This window comes from Notechis scutatus, chromosome 1 (assembly GCF_049901735.1).
Source record: "Notechis scutatus isolate UNSWTSFEM ecotype Mainland chromosome 1, rNotScu1.2, whole genome shotgun sequence".
Taxonomy (NCBI): Eukaryota; Metazoa; Chordata; class Lepidosauria; order Squamata; family Elapidae; genus Notechis; species Notechis scutatus.
Window position 1 is genome coordinate 167896078 of NC_142009.1, and position 14531 is coordinate 167910608.

At 44.0% G+C, this 14531-nt stretch overlaps 1 protein-coding gene across 1 annotated transcript in view; it reads left to right on the top strand.

The window, feature by feature from the left end:
• PLEKHM3 (pleckstrin homology domain containing M3) overlaps positions 1 to 14531 on the top strand; it is an 84278-nt gene that overhangs the window by 18316 nt on the left and 51431 nt on the right. Inside the window, exon 3 of the mRNA XM_026673182.2 lies at positions 2053 to 2976. Within this exon, the coding sequence (XP_026528967.1) occupies positions 2053 to 2976 (924 nt within the window). The remainder of the gene's footprint in view (positions 1 to 2052; positions 2977 to 14531) is intronic.

The window sequence follows — 14531 nt, forward strand, 5'->3', positions numbered from 1 at the left end:
TGTAGAAGATTGGGGGGTGGGGAGAATGAGAGGAAGGAGAGAGAGGGGGAGAGAGAGAGAGAGAGAGAGAGAGAGCTTTTGTCTAGCTTAACAAAAGACAAGCAAATCTCTGAGACAGTTTAAAGCAAGTAAGGAGGGGAAAACAGGGATGGATGTGGCATGAAAACCAGGAGAACCTGAAGTGTCATCTGTGTTTGATAGAAATGAGAACAGCTGAATGGAGTTGTAGTTGGATCTGCAGTAGCCATGCTGTTTCTCTTATTGGATTAACAGAAAAGGAAGATGGCAGTAGAATGTGTGCCCATTATCTCCACTACAAAAGAGTGTGGGGAAGGGGGGGGAAAGAAGAGGCTCAAAAAAATTAATGGATTTTGAGTTTACACAGAAATTCTAATAAATCCGAGAGCTCATCAATACCTCTTTTCTTCAAGTTTAAATTGAATTTAGTTTCTTTGTTGCCCGCAAATTAAATAAAATCTCTTAGGGTTTTTCAGAGAAGATAAAATACATGTTGGCAGAGCAGTCTTTTATTACTTGCTTAGTTCATCATAAAAGGAGAAACATATCATGGTGCCATGTACTGGAACAACTATCACATTCAGTGCCAGAGGTTGGAGTACAATGCAGAAGTTGAAAATGCAGACACAGCATTAAAACTATTTCTGAAAACTATAGAGAGATTCATTAAATTCTAGAGCTGAATGGTACCCCTTAGGCCAACGTTTTTCACCCTTGGCAACTTTACGATGTGTGGATTTCAGCTCCCAGAATTCCCCAGCCTGCATGTCTATGGAGCTTCTCAATCATCCAGGTCATGGTTATCCCAAACCATGAGGTAACGGGACTTTTCCCTCAGAGGCAATGGGACTTCTTTGTTTTTCTTTGCAGGTATTTCGCTTCTCATCCTTCTCATGCTTCAGGCTATTATCCAACCCACCATTCAGTTCAGAAATCTAAATGAAAGCTTTCTGGGCAAATGGCTTTTAGTCTCCTTTGAGTGCATCCATTGAAGGGGAGCTCACCATCCTTTGGCTGTTTGCTTCCATCATCAAACTGCTGCTGTTACAGTTAGGAATGTATTGTTGTTGTTGATCAGAATCTGCCTTCCTATCTTAAATGCCTTGTCTAAAAAGGCTCACCTTCCTATTGAACTTGTATACATTCTATGAGAATATTCATATACCTTTCAGTGTAAATAATATATGAAAATATTAGAATAATAAAAAATATTCTTTTGCCTAGTGATTGCAGAAACATGTTTCTATTATTATATACCACCCACTAAATTAGTTCCCTGGACATTTTAGAGTATTTTTTGTATTCTTTCATTTTGTTTGTTTGTGTGTGTGTGTGTGCGCGCACACACACACACACACACACACACACACACAGAGAGAGTAACAATACTCTTAAAAATATGGAAGAAGGAGGGAGGAAGGGAGGTAGTCTGAGAAGTGGCTCTGGAGGTGATCTTAAAGCAGGCCTGCTAAACTCCTGGCCCACAGGCCGGATGCGCCACGCCTATGCCTGGTTTTAGCGAAGGGGGAAAAAGTCCCAATACATCAACATCACATGCTACTGCCATGACGATGTGAGTGTGACACCCCTGTCTTAAAGGTACTTATGAGAAAACGAAGTCATGCAAATAAGCTGTTTTGAGTCATTTAGGGTTGTCAAGTTTAATAGCATTTTGAATTGGGTCCAGTAATGGCCTGGAAGCCAGAACAGATAGAAAAGAATAGGCATAACATGGTAATTTCTGCTAGCTCCTATTAACATACCTTGCTGCCTATTTTGGATCAGCTGTTTCAAGATCCTTTGTAAGAACAGCCTTATAATCCAAGTAAAATGTTATCAAGATGTAAGTTTATAGCTCTAAATTGTCTTTGTGAAGAGGAGAATTGTAGTGAACCTAATCAACCTCAGTTGATTAAAGATGCCCAGCCACTGTGATTTCCTAAAACAATAATGACTAACTGTTACTGGTCAATTTAAGCATTATAGAGATGTTTTAAAGCATTTATAATTACCTTTGTTCAAACTCTTTTCTAGAACACAAGCCTACATATTCAAATATCTTGAAGAAAGGGTATGTAGAAATTAAGAACAACCGTGGCAATTACTGGCAGGCTTGTTATGCAGAACTCTCTCCATATGAACTTCGTCTGTATCAGCTTGACAAAAGCGGCAACCAGAACCTTCCAACAGTCTACCTGCTTTTGCACTTCCAAAGCATCAACGTGGAAACCAGTGTAGTTGACGCAGTCCTGTTCAATAATTTGCACCTGCAACTCAAAGCAGAATCACCTTGGGAAGCTTTGGACTGGGGACAAAAACTTCGGCAAGCTGTTCATTCTTCAGTTCCATCGTTTCTGAAGCCAAAAGGAGATTTGGTGAACTCATGGAAGTTAGATAATGCTGAGAGCAGCCTCACTCAAAACCATGGCTTACAGAAGGAACCTGCTGAATTTTTCCAGTTCACACCTTTGACCCCAAACATCAAGGATTACCAAAGCATTGTCAAATCAGGGATTCTTTACAGATTGACTCTCCAGAATAACTGGAAAGCATTCCATTTTGTACTCAGTGGGTCCCTTCTCATGGCATTTCAGATTGGTGGGCTTGATGAGGACCCTCTGTGGAGCTACAATATTGAGGCATGCGTCTCTGTTCAAACTGATATTCTGGATGACTGTGACTCTTGTTTTCAGGTGATCTTTCCTCAAGATGTGCTTCGTCTCCGTGCAGAAACCCTTCAAAGAGCTCAGGAATGGATGGAAGCTTTGAAGGCTGCAACCAGAGCAGCAAGTTTAGGGCAAAACCTGCAGGTGACACTGAGAAACAAAGTTCAAGGCTTATCTTGTGAAAAAGAACATAGGAAAATCAAGCGCCAGTCTGTCACCACCAGTTTTCTGAGCATTTTAACTACCTTGTCCTTGGAAAGAGGCCTGACTGCTCAGAGTTTTAAGTGTGCAGGTAAGTAACATAAAAGATGTTTCGTTGTTCCCAAATTACTTCGCTAATATATCTTTACTGGGGTGGGATTCAAAAATTTTAACAACCGGTTCTGTGGGCGTGCCTTAGTTGGTGGGTGTGGCTTGGTGGTCATGTAACTGGCTGGGCATGGCCAACTCAACTTCACTCACATCGAGGCATGCATCTCCTCGCCAGGCCTCTCATGACTGTGGGGATGCTGCAACAGTCGTAAGTGTGAAAAATGGTCATAAGTCACTTTTTTCAGTGCCATTGTAACTTTGAATGATCACTCCACACAAGCAAAGTACCAGCAAAGGAGGGGAAAAAACTCCAGAAAAGTTCCTGAGACAGGAAGTCTAGTCCTGCCAAGAATGTAATAAGGGTTAACGGAGAGGCAGTTTCTGTAAGCAACACCAGAATGTTTCCTTCCTGCCTTCCTTACAGGATTAGGTCAGTAATTTCTTCTAACAACCAGTTCTCAGAACTGCTTAGAATGTTAACAACCGGTTCTAGCGAATAGGTGCGAACTGGTAGAATCCCACCCTTGATCTTTACGCTGCATAACAGTATCTCAGTTTGGCATTTTTGGTGTAGCACATTTTTACATAACTTGGCTATTATTCTGTTTGCAAATCGAGAGCTGGGATCATTTGATACTCCACAACACACTTCTTCCAAGGGCTCACCAATAAATATTAATTGTGGTAAATTGCCACCAATCAGCCTGAATCTGCTGATACATCCTGGCCAATGCAGCTGGGGGTTCTTAAAGTTTCCCTTTAGGTCCAGAATATTAGAAAGAAAATGTTTTGTTTTGTCTGGGTCAAAGTCAAGAATTGTACTTGTTATGAAATACAAAGGGCAGTTATGCAGCTATGCAATCTTGTGCATGGAAAGGTCAGCAACTCAGATCTCTAAATATGAAAAACTATAGACAAAAATAGTAAAGCAATAATCACACACAGAATTCAATTAAAATATTTATTTTTCACATTTCTGAACCTCCTATCTCCCTCAAAAAGGAACTCTGGACAGTGTACAATAAAACATCAAAATATAAAAACAATATATAAAATTAAAATATTACAACTAAATTTTTAAAAGGAGGCAAGAATAATAAAACCTTGTTAGAATTAATTAACGAGGGTGGAGGGGGAACTCTCATGGAACCAAACCAGCCCCACGATTGCTTGCTCTTTTGGGCTTCCCAAAGGTCACAGAGCCATGTTTTAACTCCTTTTCAAAAGGCCAGGAGAGTCAGGGCCCACCTCCCCTCCTGAGAGAGAATATTCCACAGGGCAGGAGCCAGAGGTGGTATTCAGCAGGCTCTGACCAGCTCTCCTCCATGCTGCATCGAGAGCCCAGGACGGGTTGACTCCTTCCTATGATGTCATTTAGCTAAGTCTGTACTAGGATATAAAAGCCAGCCCCCGGAAGAGACCCCAGCTTTTGACTCAGCTTCTTTCAGTCAGTAGCTGTGTCTCTGAAAGCATTCTGATAGATAGCAATAAAGTACGAATTTCAAGATCTTTTTCGTCGCTTCAGCAGCTCCCAGGGATCTGGGCAGCTGCTCCTCCAGGAGAGCAGGGCTCCCTCTCCTGCAACGTTGGGAGCAATGCTGCCAGAGTGCTGTGCAAGCAAGCTGGGCAGCGTCTTGAGACCTCCCCCACGCCTGCGGTTTGAGCGATCGTAAAAACGATCGGCAAACCGATAACAGCACCAGCCAGCTGATCGTGTGGCCGGTGGCTGTGCTTTCTTCTGCTGACTTCGCTCAGGGCTCTTTTTAGCCTAAGGAGCGATTCTTTGATCTCGGAGGCCGGTTTCCTAGTCAGTGGCCATCTTGGATTGAAGCCTTCCACCACGAGGTGAGCGGCCATTTTGTAAGCCCGGGGTCATTTTATACCCTAAAGGACTTATTCTAAATTTCTAATCGGGAACAAGTTTACTTCCGCATCTTTGTACTCGTGAGCTTTGGTAATTTCAGAGCTTTCCTTCTACAAATGGATCAGGATAAAGGACTTATTCTAAATTTCTAATCGCTTCTCCCAACGCAAAGCTTTCCTTCTACAAATGGATCGGATAAGGCTCAAGCAGAGCTTTCCCCCAGTGGATCAGTCTCTTAAGCCCAATAAGAGAAAAAGACGTAGGCAGCGCTCCCAATCAGTCCAGAGGGAGGTGGCTGCTAAAATCAGAGGTAAGGCTCTAGCCCCTAAGAAGGCAACTCAGGCTGAGTTGAGGGCAGAGAAGCATAGGCATGCGGCCCTAGAGAGGCAGTTCAACAGATGAGAGGGCAACTGCAACAAGTTTCAGGTGATACCCATGGGCCCCAGCCAAGCCCTCCCAGAGGAGGAGAAGTTATATATGAGCCTTTTCATCCTCCATCCTGATCTCCTGGGGCCTTTGCAGAACAATCAGTTCCTCAGGATCTCAGCAGATCTGGGCCCTATTTCCATCAGGCTTCTCGGCCCTATGCCCCCCCTTCCTCCAGACCTAGACCCTCTTCTCAATCTAGGCCTGAAGCCACCTTCACTCACACAGCAGCGGGCCTTCAGCCTTCTGCCTCTACCTTTGAGCATAGACCAGGGGATATCCAAGATGTTGTCTCATTGGCCATTAGGCAGGAATTGGCTGAAGGCTTCAAGCAAATTATTCGACCTCTGGAAAGGGTTCAAGCCCTTCTCCCTTCTCAATCTATAAGTTCCTTGCCTCCTCACCCTGAATTTCACAGGCCCCAGGACCTCAGGGTCCATTCTTCACTACCAGAATGGGAGGAGGTTGATGAGGAAGGAGGGGCTTCTCCATCTGAACACAGTTACTCCTCCCGTTCAGAGCATGAAGAGGGTGAGATTTATGACCAAAATATTTCAGAGGAAGAAGATTCTCGCCCAGAGCAGACATCCTCTGCATTGGTCTTCAAATCTACTCTCTTCAGGCCATTACTCAGCAAAGCCTTGGTCTCTGCCAAGCTGTCGCCGGAGGAAGTGGCTCCTGAGCCACAAGGAGATCCCTCTGGCCAAGGAGACTCGCTCTTCTCCAAGCCTGTAGTGCATGCAGAAGTTTTGCCTTCTCCCACGCTTTTCCTGGACATGGTCAAGAAACAGTGCGCTTCCCCTTTGGCAGGTCCTCGCCCATCTTCTCTGGATAAGCGTTTCTACAACGTCAGTGCAGCCCTGGACAATGCCCTGGCAGTGCTTGCTGTTGACGTTCCAGTTGTGGCCTCATTCTCATCTTCTGGCACTCCCACTGAGCCAGAAGATATCCTGAAACCAGATGACAAACGTTCTGAACAGACCCTCAAGCGCAATCACCAGGCCGCTGCATGGGCTGTTCAGGCTTCAACAGCAGCATCCTTTTTCACGAGGGCATCCATACGGTGGCTGCGCCAACTCCAGAATAGATTGCCTGCTTCTGACCTTCAGTCTCATCAAGACCTTAACAAAATTATCGCAGTGGCGGAATTCACTGTGGATGCCACTCTCAATTCCGCCAAATTTGCATTTAGGGCCATGGAATCTTCAGTAGAAGCAAGAAGACTTTTATGGCTCCGAAATTGGCAGGCAGAGTCATGTCGAAAATGGAAGTTGGCTTCAGTTCCCTTCGCAGGCGATAAACTTTTTGGCAATTCTCTGGAACCTTATCTCATCGAAACCAGAGATAAACGTAAAAATCTCTCTTCCACTGGGAAGAAAGCCAACTATCACCCAGCTCCTTATCATCCTCCTGCTTTTCAAGCGGAGACCTCCTCCCGCTTCCCTCGCTCTCAAAGGCTGTACTCCCAAGCCAAGACCAGTGTGCGGAAGCATCTGGCAGGCAACAACCTTCTTCTGGTAAACAGCCCTTTCGGGGGAAGGGGGTTATTCTTTCCCTCACTCTAAGTAATCCCTCGTTCTGCCCACCCATCGGAGGTCACCTAGCCTTCTTTGCCTCCAAATGGGAGGAGTCAACGACGGACGCCTGGGTGCTCAGCACTATTAGGTCAGGGTTACAATTGGACTTCCTAACACCACCCCCAGAAAATTTTTTGATCTGTCCTGTCTTTCGGGACATTTCAAGGCAAGCCCTCATGAATCAGGCAATTCAACACCTTCTTGAAATCAGGGCTATTCAACCTGTTCCCCCCTCTCAATGGGGACGTGGGTTTTACTCTCGCCTTTTCATCGTTCCCAAAGCCTCGGGGGGGGGGAGCCATCCTTGATCTAAAATTCCTCAACCAATTTGTAAAATACAGGTGATTTAAAATGCAGACTCTGCATTCTATTTTAGAGTGTTCGGAAGGGAGACCTCCTCTCTTCCATTGATCTCACAAAGGCTTACCTCCACATCCCCATTTGGCCTCATCATTGCCAGTTTCTCCGTTTCTGTTATCAGAATACCCATTACCAGTATCGAGAAGTTCCCTTCGGCCTCTCATCGGCTCCAAGGGTCTTCACAAAGGTTGATGGCATCTCTGCGTTCTGTTCCAGTGAGGATCCAATGCTACTTGGACAACATTTTGATTCTGTCCTCCTCCATCCATGCGGCCCATTGGGATCTGCAAATTACCCTGTCATATCTCCAGAGTCACGGGTTTTCCATCAACACCAAAAAGAGCCAGCTCTCTCCCACAAGCAAATTGCAACACTTGGGAGCAGTCATCGATACCACGACGTGCCAGGTTTTCCTGTCCCCAGCTTGTGGAAAGAGCCTTGCAGAGATCATCAGCCAGATCCAGCAACATCAAAATGTCCCCCTGTTGCTGCTGTCCAAATTCTGGGGAAGATGGTCTCCTGTATTGGCATCGTCCCATGGGCTCGGCTCCACTCCTGACCGCTCCAATGGTTCCTGCTTCCCTACCAACGAGCAGGAACCAGCCACTCATCCATCAAGGTCCCACTCCCGCCACAAATCCTGCGATCTCTCAATTGGTGGCGTTCCCCATCAATCTGGAAGGGACTTCTGTTCAGGGACCCAGACAGGCTAGTGATATCCACCGATGCCAGCCTCCTGGGTTGGGGTTCCCATATGCAGGGCCAGATAGCTCAGGGCGTTTGGTCCAGGTCAGAGCAGACCCTTCCTATAAATTGGCTAGAGCTCAGAGCCATTTTTCTGGCTTTCAAGCATTTCAGGCAATCAGTGACCGGCTCTCACGTTCTAGTCCTTACAGACAACATGGCTGCAAAGGCTCATGTCAACTGGCAAGGGGGGGACGAGGTCCAAAGCCCTCATGAGAGAGGCTCAACCGTTGGGGTTATGGACAGAGAAACACCTGTTGTCGATCTCAGCGGACCACATCTCCGGGGTCGACAACTCCCAGGCAGGAGTTGTCAGCAGGAGCCTAGTCGACCAGGCAGAATGGTCCATTCCTCCATCTCTATTCAGGGACCTTTCCCTCAGATTCGGAACACCGGAGGTGGATCTCTTCTCCACTCCTCAAAATGCCCAAGTCAACAGATTCTTCACCAGGTTTCCTTGCCAGGGAGCGGAGGGAACCAATGCTCTTCGGTGCAGATGGCCCAAGCCTTTCCCCCGCTTCCCATCATTCCGGCAGTAATTTGGAAGATTTTGGAGGAATGAGCGGAGCTCCTCCTCCTGGCACCCTATTGGCCAAGGAGGCCCTGATTTGCGGACCTGGTCAACCTATCGGTGGCTTCTCCTTGGAGGATCCCAGCCCATCTAATCTCCCTTCAACAGGGGGCTCTGCTCCATCTAGAGCCCCAGTGGCTCAAACTGACTGTGTGGTACTTGAGTGGCAGCGGCTAGAGGAGGCTGATCTCCCAGAAAGGGTCATCCTCACTATCCTGGCGTCTCGCAAACCTTCTACAAGGCGCATCTATGATGCCACCTGGAAGGCCTTTTCCCGATGGTGCCTTAGGGAGGGTCTCTCTCCTGCTTCAGCCCAGTTGGCAGAAGTTCTTAGATTCCTTCAGCATGGTCTGGAGAAAGGTTTGGCCCCCAACACCTTACGCAGGGAGGTTGCGGCCCTCTCCTCGGTTCTCTCATGGGGTTCGTTTCCTTCCTTATCCCATCACCCTTCAGTCAGGAGATTTTTGAAAGGGGCTTCTAACCTGCACCCACCGGTGGTTCACAGGTCTCCTTCCTGGGACCTTAATGCCCTTATGAAGCCCCCCTTTGAACCCCTTAGAACAGTGTCTCTCCGTTTCCTGACTCGTTTCCTGACTCGTTTCCTGACTCGTTTCCTGACTCGTTTCCATCACTTCAGCCAGGCGGGTTTCCGAGCTCGCTGCTCTTTCCATCAGACAGGACCTTTGTTCCTTTCACGATGATAGGGTTGTTCTCCGTGTGGACCCCTCATTTATTCCAAACATTAACACTGGTTTCACAGGTCCCAGGACTTTGTGTTGCCTGACTTCTGTCCTCTCCCACACCATGACTTAGAGTGGCAGTGGCACACGCTAGACGTAAGAAGGGCTCTTAGAATATACATTAAGCGCACTTCCTCCTTCAGGAAGTCGGAAACCACGTTTGTTTCCTTTTTCCCCTTCTCACTTGGGGCACAAGGCCTCTTCTCCTACTATTAGCAGGAGGGTCAGGTCTTGCATTGAGCAGGCCTACAAAGCTGCGGCCCTTCCGGTTCTGCTGGCACACACTGTTATGAGCTGTGGTTTAGCAACACATGGAGAGTCCTATGTTCTGTACCTCCAATATAAAGAGCTTTTGCCTAACACAATAGGCACTACACAGAGGCGTTTATGCCCTGGTCACTTCCAGAATGGATTAGGGGAATGTATTCTATATGGCCATGTATACCCAGATCCACACGTGAAAGTACAATTTATTGCTCATGCCTATTTCCCAGGAAGCTTCCCAAACTGGCAGTTTGCACCTGGGCCAGAGTAAATGAAGTTCAGTGGCAGGGAACTTTCAGTGGCAGGAGGGAGGGGAAAGTGGAACCTTGTCCTCTTGTGTTTACATAACGATTCCAGAGTAATTACCCACTTGACTCTTCCCCTGGCTGGGCCAATCTCTCTCTGACTACATTACACCTCTTTCTGTAAGCAGTTTGCTTCCAGGTGCAATTCAAGATGCTGATCTTGATGTTTATAGCATGGGAGCTTTTTTGAGGGATGGCCTCTCCCAATTATATCTACCCATCCCACCAGATGAAGCAGGAAGAGTATGCTGCAGGTTCCATTATCAAAAGAGCTCCATCTGGCAGAACCCCTTTTCTGCTATGGCCCCTGTGCTCTGGAACATCATTCGGCTGAGACGAGGTTAGCCCCATCTCAACTAACCTTCTGGTTTGAAAGAGGGCCATCTATGTTAAAATTAAACAGCTCTCTCTCAACAGACACCACCTATCTCCTGTTTACAACATAGTCCTTTCTAGCCCCCAAGTGGCCTCAACTACTCTCAGAGAGCTAATGGCTAACCTACAGAATGCTAAAAACCAGATGACTGCAAGGAATATGAATCCTTCCATTCCCACCATTCAAGAAGCTTCTTGGATGAGAAGCGAAATGTCTTCAAGGAAAAACAAAGTTCAGTTTCTTTTTGTAAAAGCACTTAAAATGTTTTTTTTACCAGCTTTGGAAATCTAGGACTTTCAAGATAACTGTATAACTGTATGAGATTAAATGATTTTGTTCTCTCACTCTCTAGAGTTCTATTTGTTTATTTTATAACAAAAGAATATTTTGTTGTAAAATAAAATATTCATTATAAAATAATTTTACTTGTTTACTTTACATGTTTATTTTTTGATAATTTTAAATTATTGCAGAGTTCTTAATTGTTACCTGTTTGTGAGATGGGCAACTATATAAGTATTCTAAATAAATACATAATAGCCAAAATGTCATTTTGATGCTCCTTATGCAATCCTGGATAAGTAGACAAATTGCACTAATATTTTGAGGCTTGATTTAAAGAAATCTGAACCTTTGATTAGGAAATTACAAATATTGGGTAAAAATTTGAGGATGCAGTATTAATGCTGTACTTTATGTCCAGAAATGCAAGCAATTGCTATTTCCAGCAGGGGGCTATATCGGTAGATTGTCTTGCTTGTAAGAGCAATCAAAGTTTGACACATGCATATAACATATACACGTGCATCTACACACTTGTGCACGCACGCACACACACACACACATCAAGAAAGTCAATGTATTTATTTATAGAGCTGCAAAGAAAAGTTAGACATTTAAATTAATTGAAAAATAATACTTAGCTATTAAATAGCTTTTGTGTGGGGAAATGAAGAATACTACTTTTTCATATGCTAGATTTTATTTAAGGATACATATACATTAATACCTACAGAAATATAAAAATGTGCTTAACTGGGATAAATATAATGTTGGACAGCAATTAAGCATTTATTTTCCTTATTAAAAGGGGGAATTTCCTTCTAAATCTTTTTCAGAGGGAGAATGTATTGCACGGAATTCAAAAGTGGAGGAGGATTTGTTTTGCTTTGAAAGAATTCTCATTCATAGCATAGACACATTGCAAATTTATGTTTTCCATCACCAGCTGTTAATTACTGTGTTTGTAAAGATAAGGTCTAAGATACTTACAGTGTGTAGCCAGACAGCAGTCCCCAATCTCTGTGGCTTGGCAGTCCAGCTGGGGGTGGGAGCAAGAGGGGAACTGGGCCATACATATGGCAGGCTGGTGCACGCATGCACACATGCGTGTGCAGCTCAACTTCTGCAAGTTAAGTGTGTGTGTGTGTGTGTGTGTGTGTGTGTGTGTGCACACGCGCATGCATGTGTTGGCCTGCACTCATGCATGTGTTGGCCTGCACTCATGCAAGTCTACTGTTTGCATAGCCCGGTTCCAAATAGGCTATAGCCCAGCAGTGGGCCTTGTCCTGGGGTTGGGGTTGGGGACCCCGGCCTAGGACAAGTGAGTAAACCTTTTTGATGAGCAAGTATTTTAGTGTAGTTCCTTAGACTCAATTTTCTGTTCAGAACACCATGCTGGCATTATGTGCCTATAATTCCCAGAGGTAAATTAGCTGAAAGATAACTGTGAGTGCAAATAATGCCTTTAACAAATGCATGGATAATTTTTGTTGATGTAAACGTAAAGGTCCCCCCGCACATGTGTGCTAGTCGTTTTTGGCTCTAGGGAGTGGTACTCATCTCTGTTTCTAAATCGAAGAGCCAGCAGTGTCCGAAAACATCACTGTGGTCATGTGTCCAGCATGACTAAATGCTGAAGGTGCACAGAGTGCTGTTACCTTCCCACCAAAGTGGTCCCTATTTTTCTACTTGCATTTTGTATGTGCTTTCGAACTGCTAGGTTGGCAGAAGCTGGGACAAGTAACAGGAGCTCATTCCATTACGCGGCACTAGGGATCCGAACCTTCTGATTGACAAGCTCAGCATCTTAGTCACTGAGTCACCACGTCCCCCTTTTTGTTGATGAGGATGCACCAAATAATAGGTTAGATTTTTTTAAAAAAATCTATACTGGGAGGTACTGCATATATGTGTCAACTCATAAAACATGAGTGACTGCAGGCAACTACTGCCTTGCCCTATTTTCTGCATTAAGAAAAACTTTAAACAATAACATGATCTGATATGCTGCAAAGCAAGTGCAAACTCCAGCATTATATTTGTTTTCAAAAATATCTCTGGTCCTGGACCTCAAATGAACTTTCTTTTAGATAGAGATGGATTATTGCAGCCTATTACTTTAATTGGGATTTTGCTCCTTTGTTTTGATAAAAAGGAAGAGAAAGCCAAGGATATAGGTAGTGTTATTCAGTAGGAAAGTTAGAGGGGATGGCAATGACAATCCAGTAAATTAATATAACCGGTTGTATTCTTATAACACATAAACATGTACACATAAACTTTTAACAGGCATAACTGGCTTTCAAAATTCCATATGTATCCAGGAACTTAAGGTGGGATTCTGTCTAAATTTATCTTGGCTCCATATAAAGAGCTGCATAATCCCAAAATAATGAAATATAATTATTACAATGTAGTTATTATTAAGCACTACGTTAAAATTGTTTTTAGTGTAAGAATAACAAGCCAAGAGAAAGGAGACTGGACAAATCTGGGTTAGAGTGTCAATAGGGATTGTAAAATTTCTTCATTGGCCTTTTCCCATTTTGAAAGATTTTGGCTGTCTTGTCCTCGATGGGGTGACTGTTTAACCTACCAGGATTGCTACTGGTAATTGCATCTTGTAGGCATTAGGCACACCAATTCCTCCTCCACCCCCCACCCCCCCAATATCCTTACCACCCCATTCCATCCCACCCCCATAGCTGCAAAAGTGGGGTAAGCTTTGTGTAGATAAAAAGTTTTGCTGCAAATTCTTCAGCCATTTAGTGCAAATTCCTGTAATTACCATCATTGTGTCCTGTCTGAATGGCACATAATACAGCAGAAGCCTTTCCTAATTGAGACTTTACAGGAGGTACAAATCCCTTCTTTGTTCAGCCTGACAAATTAGCGCCAGAAAGTGGCAGGGTCCAGTAGGAATCAAAGACTAGGCTGCACAAAGATGAGACTTAAGGCTACAGTAATAACCCTCTCTTGTTCTTCATGGGAGGAGAAAAGTAATGGTGAATAGAAAAATCAAGGTGGTGTTTTTTTCCTTTTGAGGTTTTGTTTAGTTGTGAATTTCCTTAACATGACAGCACCTTAGGGCTGCTTTATTTATTTAGTAAAAGTGATTAAATAGTAATACAATAGAGCGGTCCACTGTCCTTTCAGTTCCCCCCAAGCTGTAAACCCTCAATTTGATTGTCTAATTGATTAATGACCCACTGATAGAGAAGTTTGTTATAATAGAATAGAATAGAATAGAATAGAATAGAATAGAATAGAATAGAATAGAATAGAATAGAATAGAATTATTTAGGTGGCCAAGTGTGATTGGACACACAGGGAATTTATCTCTGGTGCATATGCTCTCAGTGTACATAAGAAAAAATAAAATACATTCATCAAGAATCATAACACAATCATAGTCATAGATTACTAATAAGCATCAAATCATACTAGGAAACAAATAAAACAATTGTAAACATACAAGCAACATGGTTATAGTCGTAAGTGGGAAGAGATAGGTAATAGGAAGGATGAGAAGAATAATAGTAATACAGTTTTACTAAATAGTTTGACAGTGTTATGGGAATTAGTTGTTTAGCAGAATGATGGCATTCAGGGAAAAACTCCTTGTGTCTTGTTGTTCTGGTGTGCAGTGCCCTATAGTGTCTTTTTGAGTAGAAATTGAAACAATTTATGTCTAGGATGTGATGGGTCTGTAGATCTTTTCACAGCCCTCTTTTTGACTTATGCAGTATACAGGTCCTCAATGGAAGGCAGGTTGGTAGCAATTGTTTTTTCTGCAGTTCTAATTATCCGTTGAAGTCTGTGTCTGTCCTGTTGGGTTGCAGAGCCAAACCAGACAGTTATAGAGGTGCAGATGACAGACTCAATAATTCCTTTGTAGAATTGAATCAGCAGCTCTTTGGGCAGTTTGAGCTTTCTGAGTTGGCGCAGAAAAAACATTCTTTGTTTGCTTTTTTGATGTTAGATGTCCATTTTAAGTCTTGAGATAGGGGGCCTAGAAACTTGAAG